Here is a 23758-nt window from a genome sequence, read left to right as displayed (position 1 = left end):
ACATCTGATATGTCCCTGTTAGTTTAAGGAAGACATATTACTAAATATGTCGTCGTCATACCTGATAGGCCTGCCGTATTCCACCGTTATCAGCAATATTTTCCCCTAGGGTGAGGTTCCCATTTAACTAGAGGAGGGAACAACACGGAGAAAAGAGTGGAACAATGCAGCACTTGAGCGCAGAAACACGTTTCCCATACAAGAAATAGCAGTCTAAAAGAAACATTACTGTAAAAAAAAATACAAGTGAGGCGAGAGGAAGTGGGGATTTATCTGTCAACGCAATATGAAAGACTCAGGGTGAAACATGGTGAAATGGAGCGTCTGCTGGCGTGTGAGGAAAACTGCTTAAAGAATAAACACAACGTACGTGAAGTCCATTGGCCAGGTCCCATGAGAAGTTGCTGTACTGATCCACGATACACTTGGACAGCTCCATGAAGTTCTGAGCAGAGTCGGGAGTCCACCAGTCCCTCAGGTCGCCATTGTCGTCATATTTTTTACCTAAGAACAAACATCATAGGTTGCCCGCTTGGGCTTGAGCAAGGAAAACTAATTGTTCCAGAGTTTTTCTATATAGCTATTATTACTACCCAGTGCTAGCAACTACAGTATATTGACTTTGGATATTAACTAGTCCAACCATACTGTACATATTCATGAAAATACACTTACAAAAGCCGGTCTTTGCCAAGTACTTTGAGTTGACAAGCAGATAACCAAGTTCTGGATCATCAAATTCATAGATTCTCAAACTGTGGTACGAGTACTACTGGCGGAACGCAGGCTGTATCTCAGAGGTGTCCAAAATGTGGCCCGGGGGCCATTTGCGGCCTACGCATGTTTTTTTTTTTTTTATTGACCAGCAGCACAATAGAAAATATAATTTAACAAGAAAACACAAAAAAAAAAATGCAAAAATGAAAAATTCTGCAGTAATTTTACAAGAATAAAGTCCAAATATTAAGAGAAAAAACTTGTTATCTGACGAGAAAAAGTCAAAATTTTACAAGAATAACACTTTACAAGAATTATGAGGAAAAAATTTTAGCATAAAGTTGAAATATTAAAGAAAAAAACATGTTTTTAAATAAGTCTTAATATTATGAGAAACAAATAAAACAACAAATAAAGCTGTATTTTTTTTTATTAGGTTGCGGAAATAGTTACAATTTTATGAAAATAAAGTCAAAATATGGGAATAAAATTTACAAGAAGAAAGTTGAAGTTGTTGGAAAATTTAAACAAAGCAACAGCAGAAATGGATATGAATGAATATATGAATGATATGAATGAATAAAGTCAAAATATTATGAGAAAAAAAGTCTTATTTCAATGAGAAAAAAGTGACAATTTTACAAGAATAAACTCTTGATATTATGAGGAAAAATAATGTCATTTTAGTAGCATATAGTTGAAATATTATAATTATTATCATAGTTTTTAGTTTTTTTATGTCATAATATTATGATAAATGAAAAAAACAAAACACAGTTGCAATTTTTGGAAAATTCGATTCGGGAAAAAGTTATAATATTATGGGAATAAAGCCAAAATATTCTGGAAATAGCCACAATACGAGAAGAAATTTACGAAGATTAGTTAGGAAGAAACCTGAAATATTTGGGAAAAAACAAGAACAAAAATGTGGAAACTATGAGCAAATGAGCAAACTATTACCGATTAGTTGAACCATGCACTGCATATAATACAGTAAAGCCAAATATTAAAAGACCTATTTTAATGAGGAAAAAATACATCATCTTAGAATAAACGTAAAGTAGTATGAGGTAAAATGATGTCATTTTAGTAGCATATGTAGCAAAATATACAGTATTTGTTTAAAAGTCATAATAATATGAGAAACAAACTAAAATTAGGTTATAATTAAGTTATAATATGGGAGTAAAGTCATAATATTCTGAAAAAAAATACGAAGCCTATTTAAGAAGAAAATAAATATTTGAAAAATTATAAAAATAAAAAAAAACACAACAGCAAAAAATAGGGGAAAAAGAACGAAGTTTATAGTAATAATGTGCTTTTTCACCTATATGACAAAGCTGAGATGCAGTATTGTCTTGAAATATATATAACTTCTTAGCATATCTACATGTGTTGCTTTACAAAATATCAAAGTGGCAAAGTTGCACCCTTTCATTTTTCACGATGTGGCCCTCGCTGGGCACCTTTGGACACCCCTGCTTTACCTTGGTGGTACGCAGGAACACCGGATGTAATAAAATACAAATGAAATGATACTACAAATACATGCTTTAAGTACGCATGGAATTGTAGAATTGTACAATATATACATATGCAAATGTAACCAAAGATTTGCTGATCTTGTATTCAATAATTTCCTTGAAATAATGTTTTAACGCTCCTCATAGTTCAAGCCACACGTTTGAAGCTAAACCGTGTTGGCAAGCAGAGGTAGCAAAAACCGGTGGTACTTGCAAAGCAAACATATTTTTAAGGTGGTACTTTTCAAAGTTTGAGAACCACCAGTCTAGATATATCTGGAACATTTCACAACTAATTGTAAAACAACCAAACATCAGCCATTTGTTAAGTGGCACCACTTGCAGCTACAATAGTAATATATATATTACTATATATATTACAGTAAGCAGTAGTACGACAGTAACTACCCGTGTTGTCAAAGCCATGTGTGATCTCATGGCCGATGACTGCGCCGATTCCTCCGTAGTTGAGAGATTTAGCCTGGCCTTGACTGAAGAACGGTGGCTGCAGGATACCAGCAGGGAAAACTAAGACCAGAGACCAGAAATAAAATATTGGCACAAAAGTAAAAGTGCAAAAGAAAATAGATGATATGCGTGAAAGTGACATGTAAATACCTATCTGGTTTATTCTTGATGAGTAGAAAGCATTAATGACAGCTGCTCCTGATAACCACCTGCAATGAATAAAAGTTATCTTGAACGGAACCTCCGTATTCAGACACGTTTGCCTCACATGCAAGAAGAAGTCTGTTAAAATTGCTATAGGTTTTGTAGTATATGAAAGCAATATCATGACCCAGGCGATACTTGACTTGCAATGATGTCATTAGCTGCACTCAAAGAGGATGCTGCATTCCAGGCAGCTGGGAAATAGCCCGCTTGGTTGGACATTTGGTCTGACATCAAGGCGTTCCATTTGAAAGTAAACAAAAAAACACCGCAGCGGACCCCAATGAGTGGGTAATAAGTAAGCATTAGAGGTGCATTAAATCTAAAAACTAGTGAGTGTGCAGCCTTGTTTATTTTGTTGGACCGTAATTCCTTGTTTATCGTGGTTACTTGGTTGGCAACGTAGAATTCCTTATTTATAAAGCCAATATTTTCATAGTTAGAGCATAGAAAACCTGTTCACGACCTTCTAAATACAGGTTTTAACATTATTAGAGCCCTCTAGAGATAAAATAACACCCCTATAGTCACCTTTACACTCATATTACCCAATACAATAAAGATAATAAGAGAAAATAAACCATAAATAAGACTTGTGTGTGTTGAAAGAAATGTATGGAGGACAGGAAGTAATGTTGAGGGGTTCAGAGGTGAGTTTAAGCTTAGAGTGGAAGAGTAGCCTGTGTTATTATTATTATTATTTGTATGCATTTAGATCGTGCCTGTTGTGAGATAATAAAATAACAGCCTGTTGTTCCGGCGATCAACTCGGAGGCTTGTGTGCCTCACAGAGCATTACAGTAACGTTACTCACACCTAGTGACCAGTGTGGAATACTACATCACTGCTTAACATCTTTGAATGCATCTTCAGAATGCCTTATATTTGTATTTTAGCCATTTGACCATTTTTATACTCAAAAATGCTAAATTTGGGCAAAAAATATTTGGGCAATTAGCATTATATGCAATTTAGGTGGTGCTGAATGGTGTAATCTTGATGTCATTGCCATGCAACGTCATCTCCATTTCTAACGCCTCTATCTCTCCTATTTAACATTATTCAGGTAAGATTGCCAACTATTTACATGGAATTATTTATGTGTGTGTTGCACCCATTTGCCCCCACACTGTCCACATTGGCAATGTGTGTCATTGGATGGCATGCCTGAACAGCGTGGCGCCTTGTTTGCACACTGTTTGCGCTTAAGTTATGCCTTTGGCACCACCACTTCCCGCATCAGTGAAGCAGTCGTGCCATTATTTGGTGCCGCTTTGTCCCGTGTGATGCCACGCTGCAGTAGGCATCACCCCCAGCTTCATTAATTCCTTTATTTGAAATAGGGACGTCCATCTCTTTGACAATTCAATACACATCTACTGTAGATTCATGGGTTACAATACAATTAAAAAACGATAACTTTCAAAACCGATACCATTCGATACAGTGTACAAACGATAAATTTGACACGATTCGATTTGATATGACTCAACAGTTACAATTGTTGATGTAGACATCAATATTACATTATAAAATAATCAATCAATCAAACTTTGTTTGTATAGCGCCTTACATCAGCTGTAGTGTGAATATAATATAAAAAAGTATTAAAAACATGCAAATAAATAAAAGTGCCACGGTGCTCTTATGTGCCCAATGCAGTTTAGAGTAAATAAGTCTTAAGTTTTGCTTTAAACAAATGTACATCTGTTCCCAATCCTGGGACCAGCTACAGAAAAGGACCGATACACCCCACCGCTTGGAATTGGATCGAGGGACCTCAAGCAGCTGTTGGTTGGCAGGCCGCAGAGCACTGCTAGGGCGATGAATATTTAAACGCTCATATGAATAAGACAGCACAGCACCATGAATTGCCTTAAAAACAAACATTAAATGTTTAAAATCAACACTGAGACAGACTGGAAGCCGGTAGAGACAGCGCAGAATTGGAGTTATGTGGCTAAAAAGCAGCGCAGCGGCATTTTGTACCAGTTGTAAATGGTTGGGTCAAGACTGGTCGATACCAACATACAGGGCTTTATAATAATCAATGTGAGAAGTAATGAATGTATGCATAGACATTTCAAGAATTCTCGCTGACTAACAAAGGGCTACACTTTAGCCAGAAGGCGGAGCTGGAAAAAAAACACCTCCAACGACAGAACCAATCTGATTGTCAAAATTCAGGTAGCTGTCAAAATGAACACCCAGATTATTCATGATAGATTGACAGTAGGGGGCAAGACAGCACCAGTGAGCAAACTTGATCCAAACACAATGCATTCAGTTTTGGACTCATTTAAATGTAAAAAAAAATTCAGTGAGAGCTTGATGGAATCCAGCGAGTTAGGATTGTTTGGAAAAATTGATGAGTAGAGTTGGAGGAAAGTTGGAGTTGCATAAAAATGAAAGAAAATGTCCATCCATCCATTTTCTAAACCGCTTCTCCTATTTAGGGTCGTGGTGGCATGCTGGAGCCTATCCCAGCTGACTTTGGGCAAGAGGCGGAGTACACCCTGGACTGGTCGCCAGCCAATGGCAGGGCACATATAGACAAACAACCATTCACACTCAGATTCATATGGACAATTTTAGAGTCGCCAATTAACCTAACATGCATGTTTTTGGAATGTGGGAGGAAACCGGAGTACCCGGAGAAACCCCACACAGAGATGTCCAAGGGAGAATCGAACCCAGGTCTTCCCGATCTCCAGACTGTTACTGTGTTGGCCAACATGCTAACCACTAGACCACAGTGCAGCAAAAAGAAAATGTCGTGCTTGTCAATAACTGAACTGAGGGCCAACAGATATAAAGAAAACAGGACTAGTCCAAGAACGGATCCCTGTGGCACACCAGATGACAGTGGACGAATGGAAAACACAAAATCATTAGTCGGAACAGTAAAAGTCCTGTCTGTCAAATATGACTTGAACCACTGAGCCAAACATCGAAGGTGGATGTAGCGGTCCACACTGTCAAATGCAGCAGTGAGGTTGAGCATCAGCAACAACACGGGTTTTTTGGAGTCAAGTGATAAAATGATGTCATTTGGAACTTTAAGTAGTGCGAAATCAAAAATCAAAAATCTCGCAGCTGCAGAAAGAGCACGAAGAAGGCATGAACTCTAAAAAAGACAGAACGGACAGTGTGAGAGAGGGAATTGCTGACTTGAAGGCATTGTTTTGGGCATTATGATCAGTTAATAAGCGAACTTCACAAGGAACTTGCCCAACTTGCTCCAAGAGGTGGTGCAAAGAGGTGGTTGATACGCAACTCCCACGTTGTTTGCACACAGGTTGTGGTGCATTCACATTGCGTTCATGACTTGTTCACAAAAATTATGTGTGCCAGCCCTGCACAGTTTCAACACACTTCACACCTGTTTGCCACCAATTTACTCATTGGCATGCAAAATTACATACCACTGCGGGACAAAATGCATGCAAGTGTAAACTAGGCTTAACAGTGTTTTGGATATAGAAGAATGTACGAATTTGCACGTTTTTCATGGTTTTTTTCCCCCTTTTAAGACGTGTCCACCAGTGTTGTTCTCGTCAACGATGACGATGATGAAATAATTTCACAAACAAACCTTTTTTTCATGACGACAACAACATGGTGACGAGCTAAACATGGGTCTTTGACGACTAACGTGACGAGTTGTGTGTGAGTTTTCGTTGACAAGACGAGACTGGATGGAAATGTGGTCTATCACAGTGGTCCCTAAGCTTTTTCGACCGGCTTGTGTTCCCACAAATTTCGGGCGGAACAGGGGAAGCGGTTCAGTGATTTGACATATTTTAGTTTGTTTTAAAAGAGAGAAGATTATTAGGGCGCTGTTTGATGTGTGTGGTAAAAAGCAGTGCGCTAGCATGAATTAACTTACTGTAAGGTTGTGCACTGAACAAATATGCATATTAGCACTCAATAAGGTCATCTGAGCTTATCTTTATGCATTCCCTCATTGTATCAGCATTTGGGACCAAACATGGGGTGAAAGAAAAAGGGTAAAATCACAATATAGTAACCTGTGCTAGTAACCTGAAAAAGCACACGCACTGCATTCAAGGACCATCGAACAAAGTGGGACGGATCACTGCTCGCAACAAACAACATTCATCCATCCATTTTCTATACCGCTTCTCCTCTTTAGGGGACACGAGGGCATGCATCCTATCCCAGCTGACTTTGGGCGAGAGGTGGGCACACCCTGGACTGGTCGCCAGCCAATGGCAGGGCACATATAGACAAACAACCATTCACACTCACATTCATACCTATGGACAATTTAGAGTCTCCAATTAACCTAACATGCATGTTTTTGGAATGTGGGAGGAAACCGGAGTACCCGGAGAAAACCCATGCACGCACGGGGAGAACATGCAAACAAACATGCAAACAAAAAAAAAAGGAGAATCGAACCGTCAATTCTTCCCGATCTCCAGGCTGTTACTGTGTTGGCCAACATGCTAACCACTAGACCACCGTGCGGCCAACAAACAACATAAACATGAAAAAACTACGGGATATGTAACTGTATGTTTTTTTTTAAATAAAATAAAGGCCCATATTTCCAAAATTGATATGCATTTACATAAAATTTGATGTATTATTTACAAATGTATTTTATTTCAGTGTTTTTTTTTTATCATTGCACCTGAAAGTTTTCTACGACCCGGTAGCAGTCCTTGGACGGGGCCGAACCGGGCCAGTGGTTATGTTTTTAAGAAATATATACATTTGATATTGTATTCACGTGTGGACTTTCATAGGTCTACTTTGTATACAGAGAGAGTAATTGTATCTCCTCTTTGAAAAATTATAAATTATATTTTTTATTTTTTATTTTTTACTAAAACAGACTAAAACCAGACTAAAACGTTTTCAGTTTTCGTCGACTAAAACCTTTTGAGTTTTTGTCGACTAAATCTGGACTAAAACTATGACATATAGAAATGACTAAAATGTGACTAAAACAAAAAGCATTTTTGTCCAAAAACAACACAGGTTTGCACGGTACTACCTATTTGTTTCACCAATATACACAAATATACTGTAAAGCTGGTACATAACTTTGTTTAACGACATCTTGATTTGAATTCTGACCATGACCTTACATTTTGGATTGTTCTGAAATGGCAGAGGTCTGTGCTCTTTTCAGTGCTATTCACGCTCTTATGAATATGAATATGGAACAGGGACAATGATTCTACCACAGTAATGTCGTACTGTAATCGTAGTAGAGCAAAATTAATGAGTTCTCACTCGTCTTTGTTGGCTTTCTCTCTGAGTTTCTCCAGGCGTTTCCTCTGCATGTACTCCAGGGTGTGCAGGCTGTTTTCAAAGAACTCCTCCTCACTGTAGTGCAGCTAACACCAACACACAGCCAGAGAACAAGGCAGGAAGATCAGGCTCGATAAGCTGTGCGTTTCTCTCAGCAGCCGGCGTTATTAGAGAGAGCCCACATTTTTCACAAGAATGTTATTTACACAATAAAGTCATTGTGTGCCGTCTTACATAAATGCAATAGCACATACAGTATTTTATACACACTCACATCTTTGTACTCATCGTTGAGGTATTTGTCATCCATGATGTCCTCAGAGTAGCCAATTTGTTCTTTGATAGCTTGAGCCTGAAGGTTAAAATATATACTGTAATCTTATATATGACGTTGAATCTTAACACCAGTACCTTTCGCTCGGCCGCTTTCTTGGTGTCGGGATCCATCCAGGTCAGTTCATGGAGGTTCCTGATGAACACGTCCTGAATCTCTTTAATCATCTCCTCCATCTAAAGCACGTCAAAGATAAGCCGCTGATTTACCGCATCTATTTCAAACCTCGCTGCTAAGTGTGAATGTTCTCATGAGGTCCGCTTAGAGAGACAACAGCATATCATAATAGCGCCACATGTTGAGCAACAAAGTCATGAAAAGGTCCCTGATTTGGCCCTCATAATAACACAACATATATTCTACCATCAGAGTGGATGGACACCTTGTAACGGTTTCAAGACTGCATTCGAGTGGTGCTTAAATACTGTAAATGCCACAAATGTCCATGCACGGTATTATCATAGTTGACTGACTTTTGCGTTTACATTACTGGGTGTTTGCATTGCTTTGAGTGGTGGAGGCATTTCGTGTGTCCCGACATTAATCTGTCTAAAAGTGTGAGATTGATTCAGCTAAAATGTTGTGAAGTGGGTCGTAATGGCAGGGATCTGCTATAGCAAATTAAATAAATGCGTCAACTAACGCGAGCGTAGCTACACTGCAGTTATTAGCTTGAAATCATTAGCTTGGTGTGTAGCATCTTTACCAAGTAGCATTGGTAATTCAGCAATTAACATCTTAGGAGATCCTATGGACATTTTGTGCCATTGTGTTTTTTATTTTCAAGCAATTTTGTCTGTGTCGAATGAATTTGCCAGAGGATATTCAAATATTGGACATTGGTACTTATTTATAATTAGCCTAAAATGTCGAAGTGAGACAAAACAACAAAACATTTCCCATTGAAAACAATTGACATCTTAACATAGACTAATGCAATCCTTTGTATCAGTGCTTCTCAAATAGTGTGGGGGCGCGGTGAACTGTCAGGGGGAGCGTGAGAGGCAGCAAGGACTTTCAATATTAGTGCAGACGTCCCTGTCCCCCAGTAGGGGTATGACAGAAAACAACTGAGAACCACTGCTTTATATTACGATTTAAATTTGGACTACTGGTTTGCATTTTTTTTTTGTCCACCAGATGGTGCTACTTTTTCCCATTCAAAGCATGCAGAAAAATTTCAGACTTTGCCTGTTTTCTGCAAGGGTGCCTTGCAACTAAAATTTATTGATTTTCCAACTGGTTTATAGTGTACCGAAACTCACTCACACTATAGTAGTTAAAGTGGCATTTATAGGCCTTGCTTCTTTGCTTTAGAAAGTGGTACTTGTGTGTGTGTGTGTACGGACATGCGTGCATCGTCCCTCCTTTATAGCGGTTATTTGGTTCCAGACCTGCCTGCAATAAATGAATTTCCACAAAATAAGATTCAATATTAATAAATCAAACATTTTCATGGTTTTCTAAATGCGGTTTTTAACATTATTCGAGCCCTGTCGACATGAAGAAACACCACCATACAGTCACTTTTACACTCCTATTATTCTCTGTTGACAACACATTGCTTAACTCTGCCGACTCGAGACGCAAGCTAACCAGCTAACCTCAAATTTATTTCTTCCAGACTTAAGAAGCCAAACTCTTACGACTTCCATGCGGAATGGTAGAACTTTTTTTCACTCTATCATGTGGGACATGCCATGGCTGACTTCATGCAGTGTTAAGGTAATGTAATGTAAGCTAATGTCTGAATGTTTTGTGTCATTACTGCCACCTAGTGACCAGAATACTACATATTACTTATATTTCAATATGTTTTGACTAATAATAGACCATAGTCTACCACCAAACAGCCATCATTTATTAATTAAATAATTGTTGAAAAACTGCGATAGAACGAGGAAGCGATAATTGAACCACGAAGAATGTGTTTATACGTGCGTGTATGTATGTATATATACAGTAATCCCTCGATTATCGCAGTTACTTGGTTCCAGACCCAACCATGGTAAGTGAATTTAATCAGATTTAGAAGGATTTCTTATTCATAAATCCCATATTTTCATAGTTAGAACACATTACGACCTTCTAAATACTATTTTTACCATTATTAGAACCCTCTAGACACGAAATAACACCCCTATAGTCACCTTCACACTCCTATTGTCCAATATAGTAGACATTATCAGAGAAAATAAGACATTTAAGACATTATTAAAGCTTGCACTCGTGTGTGTTGCAATAAATGTGTTCCGGACAGGAAGTGACGTTGGGGGTTCCGAGTGGAGTGGATTACGCAGCTTGTGTTATGATTATTATTGTTACAATTACAGTTGTCCCTCATTTATCGCGGTTATTTGGTTCCAGACCGAACCGCAATTAGTGAATTTCCACAAAACAGGATTCAATATTAATAAATGGAATACTGTACAGTTGTCCCTCCCTGTATCACATTTTTTCCCAAATTAATTCATTAATATTGAAATACAAGTGATATGTAATATTCTGGTCACAAGGCAGCAGTAATGACACGAAACACTGAGACTAAATGACATTCGCTTAACACCGCATGAAGTCAGCCTTTTCATGTCCGGCACAATAGGGTGAAAAAAAGGTTCTCCTCGCATCCCGTGTGGAAGTGGTAAGTTTTTGGCTTCTTAAATTTTGAAGAAATAAAGATGAAATAAATAAATGGTTAGTTCGCTAGTTTGCTAGCTTGTTAGCTTGGTAGTTAGCGGCTGTCCCTGCAGCATAAGACTTGCTCAATGTGTTGCAGAGAATGAATAATAGGAGTGTAAAGGTGACTGTCGGGGTGTCTAGGGCTCAAATAATGTTAAAAAACATATTTAGAAAGTCATAAACAGGTTTTATATGCTATAACTATGAAAATATTCCATTTATTAACACTGAATACTATATCATGGAAACTCATTTATCACGGCCGATTCTGGAACCAATTAACCGCTATAAACAAGCGACGACTGGATTCTTGTAGTTAGAGCATAGAAAATCTTTTTATGACCTTCTAAATACTTTTTTTAAACCAATATTAGAGCCTTGTAGACATGAAATAACACCACTATAGTCACCTTTACACTCGTATTAACCAATATAATAGACAATAAAAAATGAGTCATCTTAGACATGAAGAATATAAGGCTATTGTCTCATCCATGTACCGTTATTGACGCCTTGAGACCAATGTAGAATACTACTGTACTGTACTGTCGCTGTTTGTGGTTAGGAGAGACTCACGGTGCACTTCAATGGCTTTATTAACAAGCAGAACACATACTGTATGCAGTGAACATTCACACAGGAGCTACGACTTAAAATTAAGTTGTCTTCACCTGGCTGCAAGTTCTGAAGCCGGATTGGAAGAGAGTTGACTGTCGACGCCAGTGCTTCTGCTGGGGTGCTGCCATCTTGCACTGGCGTCACGTCATTACGTTGCACATGTATGCTTCTGTACTGGATGCCGTATTGTTATGCTACCCAAGATCGGTGACGATATGACGATGAAATGTTCAAACAAAGTACTGTAACGCGTTCTGAAGCTGCTGAAGCAAAGCAGTGCTTCTATTTCTCCTTACACGACTAAATTGTGAGTGAGGTTCAGTATATCAGGAACCAGTTGGGAAATCAATCTAGTTGACTGAAGGACGGCCGTACAAACAGGTGGTCAGAGGTGGTGGTAGAGGAAATCACGTACACACACAGAGTTAACACATTCACACGCAGTTCCACATGCTAGAGTGGGAAAAGATCCAGGGGATGACAGAAATTTATGGTGTGTCATTTTGACAAATGCACACGGTCGCGGACACACACAGAGCTGTGAGCACACAGTTTGACTCAACCACACACAGACACACACTCACCAAAAAAACCCCCTAAGGATTTACACTGTGGGTGAGGAAAAAGTGTGTGTTCAACACACTATGAAGGGACTAGCCATGGCATGGGCATGACTGGTTGTTGATTAACCACATCTTGAAGCCATTGAGTCAAAATAGAGTGCACTACTTGGGTGCCACCAGCAGAGGCGTTGTTGATTCAGTCTCAACTATTGTGCTGTCTAAAGAAGCAAGGGAAAATGCTAATAATCCAAAAATGTGTTTGAGGCCCAATCCTGTGTGTATATGCCAGATACATACCAGTATTTTGCTGTTTTTGGAGAAGGCCTCCTGCACATACAGTCGTCCTACTGCATTATCCATGTTACTATTGACGTAAACCGTACAAAATCGCCACGCCACTGTCTCTGATGTCACGCCGTACAGAACCTGCAGGGAAAGAAACAATACATTTTTGCACACCTCCACTAATACAGTAAATTGTCGGTAGTTTTGAGAAATAGGTATGAATATTCCATTTCCATCCCTCAAGGTCCACTAATGTGCCCCCTAGCGCTCAATATTGGACTCCAAGGTAATCTTTTAGGGTCCCATCCCAGTGACAAGCGATTGTAGCCCGACAGGTATAAAATGTGCTCTTTGAAGCCCATAAAGAATGTAAAGGAAGAAAAGAAGAAACTTTCTTGACATGTGGATTCAAATACATTTTGAAGGAGCACATACTAGGGCAGGAGTGTCCAAAGTACGGACAGGGGGCCATTTGTGGCCAGTGGCTGTTTTTTTATTGGCCCGTGGCAAAAAAATACAAAATATTATTTCAAATGAAAACTAAAAAAAAAAAAACCCAAAAAATGAATAATGGAAAAATCAGCAATAATTTTACAAGAATGAAGTCAAAATATGAAGACAAAAAAGTTGTAATTAATAATAATGTGAGGATAAAGAATGTCACTTGAGTCGCATAAAGTTGAAATATTAAAGAAAAAAGATGTTATTTTGAAGTCATATTAGTGTGAGATTAAAAAAAGATAAAGTTGTAATTTTTTGGAAAATTAGGTTGCTGGAAAGTCATGATGTTAATCAGAATAAAGTCATAATTTTACGAAAAGAAAATTCACAAATAACTGTAAAATAAACAAAAGAACAACAGCAGAAATGGAAAAAACAGATCGAGTTGAAATATTAAGAAAAGAAAGTTGTATTCTAGCAAGAAAAAGTTGCAATTTCACTCGAATGAACTTGTAATATTATGAGGAAAAATAACATCAACATCATTTTAGCAGCATAGACTTGAAATACAGTAGACGCCCCTACAACGTAAATAATCCGTTCCGAGAACGTTTACGTTATAGGGTTTTTACGTTATACGAAGCGTAAAATACATGTAAATAGCCTTATCCGTTCCAAGATCTTCCCAAACTCACTCCTTTGGCCCTTCAAAATATTCAAAGTCCACCAAATTTGATGGGAAAATATAAGAAAACGTTAGCATAAACATAGTAGAGTAACATTCCAATATAAAATAAGGTAATAAATAAGATTGCTGTAAATGAATAAAACTGAAAAACAAAAACAATCAACTAGATTAAGGGCAACTACGATGAGGAAGGGAGGTTGAAGGGAGAAGCCTGTCTCTCACACAAACTCACTTACGTGCTGTATAAGTCAGCCAATGAGATGAGAGCGTAGGCGGTGCCCCGATAATCAGCCAATGAGAGTGTGCAGCGTCAGAAGGCGTCACCAAGCGTACTCTGTTAGTCATGGAAAATGTTTCCCTCTCTCTGTCGCGCAAGCTATTCAAATCGAATTTCTGAACTTGCACCGACTTGACGCTTTACGTTATATGGAATTTCTTACGTAATACGATGCAAAAACTTGAATTCTTTACGTTCAGTGGAATTTACGTAAAAGGAGGTTTACGTTATGCGAGGTACTACTGTAGTAAATAAAAACATTCTATTTATTATTATTATTATTATTTATTATTTTAAATTTGGGAATATTATGAGAAACAACAACAAAATAAAATCAAATTATTTAATTTAATTATGTATTATTTCAGGAAAAATATTGAAATATTTGGAACATGTAAAAAAAACAGCAAAAATGTGGAAAAACAGCAAAAACCAAAGTTCATATAAATTCATTTTTTTACTATGTTGTCCCTCAGCGGGAACAGTTTGGACACCCGTATAGCAGGGAATCTGTTCTCCTTTGAGGCGCATTTGTACACATCATTTCCATTTAATTCCATCTTGAATTGACATCAACTTTCCCTTCGAATGGCCATTTTTTTGTTATGTTTCGACGGATATCTTCTGGGGAATTTAGCATACTTGCGCTGCCAGCTCTGCCTGACCTGTTGGAGAAGAGGACGCTTCATTTATTTTACAACCTGCATTCCACAAAGGCAGGAAAAAAAATCCCTGGTGGTGTAACGGTACACGCTTCTTTCTGCCTTTCACGGCAGAGGGCATGGATTCGATTGCTGGCCGGGCTTGTGTCAGAAAGGGCATTTGACATAAAAACGAATCTAAACCTGTCATGCAATTGGTGAAAAGTAAGTGAAAATGTATTTTTATTTTTTTAAATTCCTCAAAAAAAAAAACTACATTGAATTTGGGAAGAGGCAGCACAGGTTAGCACTGACCCTCACTGCAAGAAGGCTCTGGGACAGCAAATTTGGATCCCACAATATCAACACATTAATTGTAGACCTTGACCATGTACAAGATGGGTATTGTGGGAAATGAATGGATCACAGCAGAGGAGTCGGAAAAGCCTCGGTCACAACCGGAAGTACAATTTTTTGGCTGTTCAACTTTTGGCCTAACCCCAAATCACTGCATTTTTTTTTGTTCGTGAAGGATGTAGTTGTGGTGACCATGAAGGAGTAAGATCTCGACATTCATGGAGGACGAAATAAACATCTAAACGTGCATTGGCCGCCCTAATTACGTATGTGGGGTGCACGCGTGGTGCTCGACACACATAGGAGGAGGAAACATTACAATTTTGCCAAAACCTGACACCAGCAAAATGTACGAAAGACGCGTTTACCCGTACCGACGACGAGTGCGTAGGTTTGTCTTGCAACCTGAAAAAAACATAGAGTTTGTTTGAAAAGACAAAGAACCTCTTCAACCGATATACCGTCAGTCTACAGCTCGAAAATCAACACGTCACACGTGGGCCAACCGTGCTTGTACACCGGCTGTAGGAGCCCGTGTGACCGAGGCTGAAGCAGACCATCCTGTTGCTGCACTTAAGAAAATAATTTCTGCGGACGTGTTTGTGTGATACCTTTCTGAATACTTTTTCTGTATCCCTGTATGCTGTGCTCAGGCGTATTACCATGTTCATAGCAACACGCCACACCAGGTAGTTCTGCAAATCCCTATGAAAAGAGGGAGAGCGTTCAATAACACAACAAAAACACACAAACATCACTATTGTGATACAGACCTCTTAGTGTATTTGGCCAAGATTAGCTTAAGGCCTCTATAATAGTCAGGGCAGAAGTTAATGACCTTCTCGGTGTCATTCACAGTGATGTTGACCGTATTCATTATTTTTGCCACGAAATAAGTCCAGTTGAATACCTTCAGGAGGAGTGCAGACAAACAGAATAATAAATACATTAGCAGGAGGATAGAAAGGTGTAAGTGCAAGATTTTTTTTTATAACAATGGTGTTTACCTGTGATTCAACTTCAAGGGTGAAATTGGCATTCATATCCCCGAGTTCCATCTTATGGTAACGCAACTTTGGATCGCTACGGTACTCTATCGACTCAATAGCCTTAGAGAAGAATAGACAGAGGTCAAAACTCAACTCGTTCCCCAGTTTAATACCCTGAGCACAACTGTCGTACAGGTCCAGGAACAACAAATGTCCCTGGAGTCCTTGAGGTGTGTACATTGTTCAGAGAGAATGGCTTTGTGAATGCTAGCAGTGTAGCGGAGGTCTGAGGGAGTGTAGATCAGCACAGACTGACAAACGGGAAAAATCTGTTGATGTTTGGCAAAAATCGATGGTGCGAGGATCAGAGGATCAGGCGGGTCAACAGCTTGCTGTGCACAGCAGCCAGTCCACAGACTGGCAGCGGTAAACTCAAAGACGAGAGCAGCTTTTAATAGCCAAAATACAAGGTCACTGTAGTGGAAATGAGCTAGACATTTCTGCCAGAGAGCAACTTGTCTCAGACTGGATTTGCTATTGGCATGTGTGAGTGATGAGCAGCGCTTACATTGGCAATGTCTCGCTCCAGGTCGGTTACTCGTGTCATTTCCTCCCTGACCAGTGTCTCGTTGAAGGACAAACCCCGGTCGGTGCGGATCAGCTTCACCAGGTCAAACATGAACTGCTCATAAGCCCGACATGCCTGTGAAGTAGTCAACGTTCATGACAGTCATAGCTTTGCAGCGAGTGAGAGTGAACGAGACCGCTTGCTGATTTATGTTCAACCAGACTGGAGTTACGCACAGGCAAACATGTGGCTGGTGTCAAGCTGAGTGTGATCGATTGCCTCTGAGCGGTAATCAAAAAAGAAAATTTAAAAGCCGGAGATCAAGTCATGTTCAGCCAGAGCAAAGTTTATAAGCGCCAATCACACACATCTGGGTTCGTTGAAGATGCAGCCAAAAAGATGGCCGTTGAAAGTGCAGAAAACACGGCTTTTTGACCATCGTCCTCATTACGGTCAAGGCGAGGTGGAGCCTTATCCCAGCTGGCTTTGTGCAGGAGATGGGGTACACCCTGGATGGCTGGCCAGTCCGTCACAGGACACATACAGTATAGACAAGCAACCATTCACACCCACAGGGTACGCTCACACTGCAGGGTATGATGCCCAATTCGGATTTTTTTGTAAAATCCGATCTTTTATGTGGTCGTTCACGTTACCAAAAATATGTGACTTGTCAACGTGAACACAAAGTGACACGCATATGTAAAAACACGTCACATGCTTTCACGTGTTCATGTAATTCATATTGTCTCCCACTCTCTCTAGACCAGCGGTCACCAACGTGGTGCCCGCGGGCACCAGGTAGCCCCCCACGACCACATGAGGTGCCCGCAAGCCTGCTTTTCATTCAGGTTTTCAGTTAATAATGAAAGAACAGTAGAAAGAAATGCATTCTGAAATACAAAATGTGAGTTGTGGACACCAGCCTTTTGTTCATGTTCTGGTAAAACAAGCATATTCGCTTTGTTTGGGTTTAAAATAAGCTCTGAAAATGAATGTTACAAAAATGAGTAGCTCCTGGCCATTTTCATTTTGTAAAAGTAGCTCTCACAAGGAAAAACGTTGGTGACCCCTGCTCTAGACCATTTCAAGCATAATGTATACACATAAATGTGCATCTAATTTGTCACAATACTGGCAAACCCAGGCGTCAGAATGTGTGACCAGTCAGCTAATATTGCTAGTCCTGGTTTCTGATTGGTCAAAATGCACATGAGAGCCAGTGAATGTGTTTTTATGTGGACAGAGACAGTTATAAAACACACTATGTGTGTATTGTGTGTGTGTGTGTGTGTGTGTGTGGACAAATGATATATTTACATATTCTGAAGGAAAATCCAATTTTTTAGTGACATACAGTCATCCCTCGTTTATTGTGGTTAATTGTTTATTAAGTGAATTTCTGCAAAGCAGGATTCAGTTTTTATAAATGGAACATTTCCTTGGTTATGGCAAAGAAAACCTGTTTACGATCTCCTAAATATGATTTGTAACTTTATTAGAGCCCTCTAGACATTAAATAACACCCCTAAAGTCAACTTTACAGCTCTGTTACCCAATATAGTAGACATAATCAGAGAAAATAAGGCATTTAAGGCATGAATAAAACTCATGATCGTGTGTGTTGCAGTGAATGTGTTCCAAGTGGAGGACAGGAAGTGACGTCGGGGGTTCAAAGTTGCACAAAAAATCACAACCGTGAGCACATCATCAGGAGGGAGGGAGACGGGAGAGAGTGATAGAACGTTGCTACATAATTCGAGACGATACGCTAGAGAGGTAGGAAAAATTAGCAGAAGGAAACAAAAGCTGAGGCACTTTGTGTTTCTGAATGACAATTTCGCTAAAGATTAGAGAAAATAGTTGCTGCTTTTTCTTTTCGTTTTTCATACTTTTTAATCCATGCTTGCAATTCAAATTTATTTCACCCTCAGCAGCGACACAGGTCCAACATTCACAGCTTTTTCACTGCGAGAGGGGCTCCAGACTCAGATTCAGGCCCAAATGAGCGGATGAAGCTGATATTTGACACCAAATAAAATAACAACCATATCATAAAAACTTTACACCCACCTCTTCGTAGGATCCGTTACAAGCATAGTGAGATCTGGTCCAGAGGCCCAGGCTGCTCTGCTGGTCAAACTGCCAAAAACAAAAACACTCCCATTTATTTATATAAGTCAAAGCAATCAAAACTCCCATTTTATGTGGATGTGGTGAAAGAGAGGGAGGGAATACAGTGGACAGTTCTTGCTTATTATTGCACACCTACATGAATGATGTGCGATTTGGAGTCCTTGTCATCGGTAGACACAAACATAACAACCAGGAGTTCACGTCTATATTTCACATTCAACTTAGCAATGACGTCCTCTAGTCTCCATGTTGTACCTACCCAAAAAAAACCCACACAATTAGAATATGTTCAAAGCTCTGGATAAAATGTGCTTGATAACTTAAGAGTATTTTACCATAGTCGGTGTCCCAGTTGTCCACAGCCATGGGCCACTCAAACACATCAGGCAGCATATTGAGCAAAGGTGCACCCCCTCTTTTCTCAATTAAACCTTTAAAAATAGAAGCAACGCAAATTACCGTCATTTGCAGTGTAGAAGACGCTACTTTTTTCTCATACATTGAACCCTGCGGCTTGTACAATGATGCGGCTAATTTAGGGCTAAAATCTTCATTTCCCGTGATGCTTAGAGTGCAGCTTCAGGAAGTAGTGACGTGGCCGAGTGAAGTGGAAGCTAATATCACAAGTCTTCTGCATCTTGAGTAAGTTTGATCAAGTGTAGAATTACAACAGCTTCTGTTTACTCGGACCGCCAACTGCCCATAAGGGGTGTCCAAAGGCTGGCCTGGATGAAGAGGATAGGTCAAGCTAAATGGCGAATTTGTGACAACGAAAGCCACAGAGAGACTGACAAAGTGTGTGATGAAGGAATTATGAGGCTGTTCAATTGTGATGCTTTTCATGCACCATTTGAGTGGCTTCAGTTCCCAGGAGGGGAAGGAGGCGGAGGACGGCAATGAATGACTTTTCTGGTAAGCTACTGTTTAACTAGCCATCTTGCACTCACTGTTTTGCACTGTTTAACTAGCCATCTTACACTCACTGTTCGACACATTAAAAATAAAGCATTTATTTAATTTAAAGTTTAAAAAAATCTTTGTGTGTAACAAATTTCTGTACTAAATATCCCATGTTTCGACGTGGACACCTACGGTTTATAGACAGGTGTGGCTTATATACAGTATGTACAATTGTTTTTCTCTTCAAATTTAGCGGGTGCGGCTTACATACCAGTGCGCTCTATAGTCCGGAAATTAGGTTATATTTGTTTATTTTCTATACTTGCCATGTTCAGAGTTACGGGTGAGCTGTAGCCTTTCCAACCTGACTTTGGGTACGCCCTGAACTGGTCCCCAGTCAATCACAGGGAACATACTGACAATTGTCTACAATGAACCTAACATGCAAACTTCATGTCAAGTCCAACTTCGTCCACGCTGTTGCTAGAATTTGACATGGTTCCGTGCAAGTGCATAACCTGGAATCTTTAACGGCAAAACACTAAATTAAAGACACTAGAAGGTTGCTTACTCACTCTCATTGGTACAGGACTTGTAGAGGGTCTTAGCCTTACTGAGAGCCTCCGCTTCCCCTTCCATGTTTTTTTCAAGAACGCCTAAAAACAAGAAGACGGGAGTGATGACTGTGAGGCAAAGCAGCACATATCAAGCAGTCTGCACGAGGTCTGCATCTGATCAAAGCAGCGCTGCATTGATTGTGTCTGTGCAACATGATATTGTGGTTGAAATATTGTACATCACTGTATGATTAAAGACCTTTTTCAGCTCACCTGCCGGTAAAAAGGAATAAAGTTGACTACTTTATTGAGTAATCAAGCTGCTTTGTACTATTCTGCAGCAACAAAAGACCTCAGATGGGGATGTCGTGCGGGGCTCCCAATGATTCTGCATCAAAGGTGAGTTGCATGATATGAAATAATAGTTATTTAGATGTAGGTGAATGAAGGTGTAATGATTGCATTCGTTTATTATGCATGGGATTTGACCCCAGCACAAATGGCAAATAGTTTTTTTGATGTACAAAATGGGTCAGTGCGGACCTTCAAGGTCACTTTTTATTTTTTGCATGGATGCAACACTTTCAAAGTGGTAGTCCACATTCAGTCACAGCTCTGGAAACTGCCAATGCTGTTGTACCCCCCTTTGTAACATCACGCCATGTCACAATGACGTTTTCTTTAATATCAATGATTAAGTTTTTGAAATAGAAAACTTCCCAGCAGGACTTTCAATGCACAAGTTGTCTAGTTTGCTTATAATGCTGCATAAGAAATGAAGAGACAACAAATCCGTAACACAACAGTATAGCCTGGACTAACTCTTCAAATCCCCGTATGGATGCTCGTTAGCTTACTCTCATGATGCATAGCCCCCTAAAGTAGCCCAATGGAAGTACGGGTGCACAGGTTTAAAAATGCACTGCCTCTGAGGACCTATAGACACATTATAGGATAGAGTAGATGGATTAACAATGAGGTCCAATGAACATCCTTACTGGACAACCAAAACATTTATCTGCAGAACATTTTTCCGCACCCTAGTTTAACAAAAAATATAAAAAAAAATGTTTCCACAATATTACAACTTTTTTCTTACATTTTTCAAATGTATGCTACTAAAATGATGTTATGTTTCCTTGTAATATAAAAATGTAAAATTCAAACTTTTTCCCATTTTTTTTTAATTATCCAATTTTTTTTCCTCTGAAAATCTTCCTACATTTTCTTTTCATGATATTATGACTTTATTCCCATAATATTAAACTTTTTCCCCAACTTAATTTTCCAAAAATATATGGTTGTGTATATATATACAGTATATATATACAGTATATATATATATATATATACTGTATATGGTTGTGTCTATTTCTCATATTACAACTTACATTTTTTTTCTTTAATATTTCAACTCTAATCCTCTAAAATGACATTATTTTTCTTCATAATATTATGAGTTGATTCCCTTAAAACTGCAACTTTTTTCTCATAAAAATGATTCCCATAATACTTTGACATTATTTTTGCAACATTAGAACTTTTTCCGCAACCTAATTTTCCAAAAATTACAACTTGAGTTGTTGTTTTGTTTGTTTCTCATAATATTGTAACTTAAAAAAAAATCTTACATCTTTAATATTTCAGCTTTATGCTACTAAAATGACGTTCTTTTCCCTCATAATATTACAACCTTATTCTCGTAAAATTCGGACCTTTTTTCTTTATTTTCAATTTATCCTTGTAAAATTACTGCAGATTTTTTCAAATTTTGCTGTTGTTGCGTACGTTTTAGTTTTCTTGTTACATCACATTTTTAGAATGTGCCACGGACCAATTTAAAAAAAAGCCGTGAACCACAAACGGCCGCCAGGTTGCACTTTGGACACCCCTGGTTTAGTGGCAAGTCTTACATAAAGTAAGTCTCAAGACCATTTATGCTCATTTAACATTCAGAGGGTTAGGAAGGTGATTATTTTCTAAGTTATGGTAGCCCTTCGCCACTAAAATACATCTGCTTGTAGGGGTGTCCCGGCTGTCTTTATTTATAGCTGAGATGGAGTTTTAGGCATGTAATGCAATACGATCTTCTGGAATCCAAAACACTGTGTTGAGTGGCAACTATGTTGATCTGGTACAGTCACTCAGGGACAACATTGGGCTTAATTCATTATTGAAGGTGACAAAGATAAAGATATTTATGAACTGAAGGTTTTTTTCTTCTTCCTAGTCTGTAAATTGTCAGCGTCATAGTCGTGGAATGTGTAGAATCTATAAAACTGGTGGCCTCCTTTACTACTCACAATAAATTTCAAAGAAAGACATAAATATGTTGGGCAGCGTGGCGACACATGTGCATGAGGATTTTCTTCTGGTACTCCAATTTCCTCCCAGTGTGCAAAAACACGCATGTTGGGTTAATTGGAGACTCTAAATCAGGGGTACCCAACCACTGGGCTGCATAAACATCCAGGCGCAACAGAAAGTTCTGTAGACAAACCTTTCATTTTTTACATTTATTTCATCATTTGAATTTTTTTTTTGTAAATAACTAAGCTGACTATGCTAACTAGCTTTTTTAGTGGGGCTGCTGAAAACATTTCCCAGGTCAATGTGCACAATGGGGAGACAAAGAAAACACAACTCAACCGACATTATTACAGCAGCTGCTTAAATTATTAGCCGCTTCCAGGCATGCTAATGCACCAAATCCCCTTGTGTGTTGTGTGCGGGGAGAAGTTTGTTATTCTGTCAGTTTGGATTAAAGTTAAAAGGAACTACCCACAACTTTCCATAATGACACTGAAGACTAGACTATTATCGGCTGATATTGGTATAAAAATCAGTTCATATCGGTATCGTTTTTTCCGCACCACAACAAGCTTGCTAGCGCAGTATGTCCATAGTATGGAATTACTCCCAAATTTGGCCTTTGGATTGTAAATATGCATTTTGCACTGAAAGGTAGTTATGCGAGTGGGGGAGCAAGGCGTCTTCCTTTAATGCTTCTAATCTAGTATGTTTCCTTCATGCTGTATTCATGCGTGAGCCCAGTTTATCATTTCTTCTATTGTATTAGTCCAGAGTTTCATACTTTGCACTTTGCAGTCGCCCCTCCATATATCGCGGTTCGAATATCACTCCCTCACTATATTGCGTTTTTTTTTTTTATTTTAGTAGCATAGAGCTGAAATATTAAAATTGTCATTATTTTTCCTCATAATATTGCAAGTTTTTGAAAAATTGCAACTTTTTTCTCTTGAGAATATAATTTTATTCTCAATATTTGACTTTATTGTTGTAAAATTACAGCTGTTTTTCCATTTCTGCTGTGTTTTTTTTAACTATTTTCCAACTACTTCAGCTTTCTTCGTGTAAATTTTCATCTCATAATTAAGATTTTATTTTCATAATATTTTGACTTTACTCTCGTAACACTATAACTTTTTCTGCAACCTAATTTTCACAAAAATTACAACTTTATTTTTTTTTTTGTTTCTCATAACATTATGACTTTAAAC

The 23758-nt window shown here is 38.7% G+C and overlaps 1 protein-coding gene across 5 annotated transcripts in view; it reads right to left on the bottom strand.

Annotated features, from left to right (window-relative positions):
• LOC129191009 (neprilysin-like) overlaps nt 1–23758 on the bottom strand; it is a 90165-nt gene that overhangs the window by 4530 nt on the left and 61877 nt on the right. For all 5 annotated transcript variants that reach the window (XM_054793922.1, XM_054793924.1, XM_054793925.1 and 2 more), the window contains 16 exons: nt 20256–20336; nt 19116–19211; nt 18917–19035; nt 18718–18786; nt 16645–16779; nt 16095–16196; nt 15861–15997; nt 15699–15792; nt 12696–12824; nt 8616–8714; nt 8479–8556; nt 8187–8290; nt 2865–2923; nt 2655–2774; nt 371–504; nt 62–127 (listed from right to left, as the gene is read on the bottom strand). In XM_054793922.1, the coding sequence (XP_054649897.1) occupies nt 62–127; nt 371–504; nt 2655–2774; nt 2865–2923; nt 8187–8290; nt 8479–8556; nt 8616–8714; nt 12696–12824; nt 15699–15792; nt 15861–15997; nt 16095–16196; nt 16645–16779; nt 18718–18786; nt 18917–19035; nt 19116–19211; nt 20256–20336 (1622 nt within the window). The remainder of the gene's footprint in view (nt 1–61; nt 128–370; nt 505–2654; nt 2775–2864; nt 2924–8186; nt 8291–8478; nt 8557–8615; nt 8715–12695; nt 12825–15698; nt 15793–15860; nt 15998–16094; nt 16197–16644; nt 16780–18717; nt 18787–18916; nt 19036–19115; nt 19212–20255; nt 20337–23758) is intronic.

This window comes from Dunckerocampus dactyliophorus, chromosome 12 (assembly GCF_027744805.1).
Source record: "Dunckerocampus dactyliophorus isolate RoL2022-P2 chromosome 12, RoL_Ddac_1.1, whole genome shotgun sequence".
NCBI lineage: Eukaryota > Metazoa > Chordata > Actinopteri > Syngnathiformes > Syngnathidae > Dunckerocampus > Dunckerocampus dactyliophorus.
The sequence above is the reverse complement of the archived record's forward strand: the minus strand, read 5'-3'. Positions and strand labels throughout refer to the sequence as shown.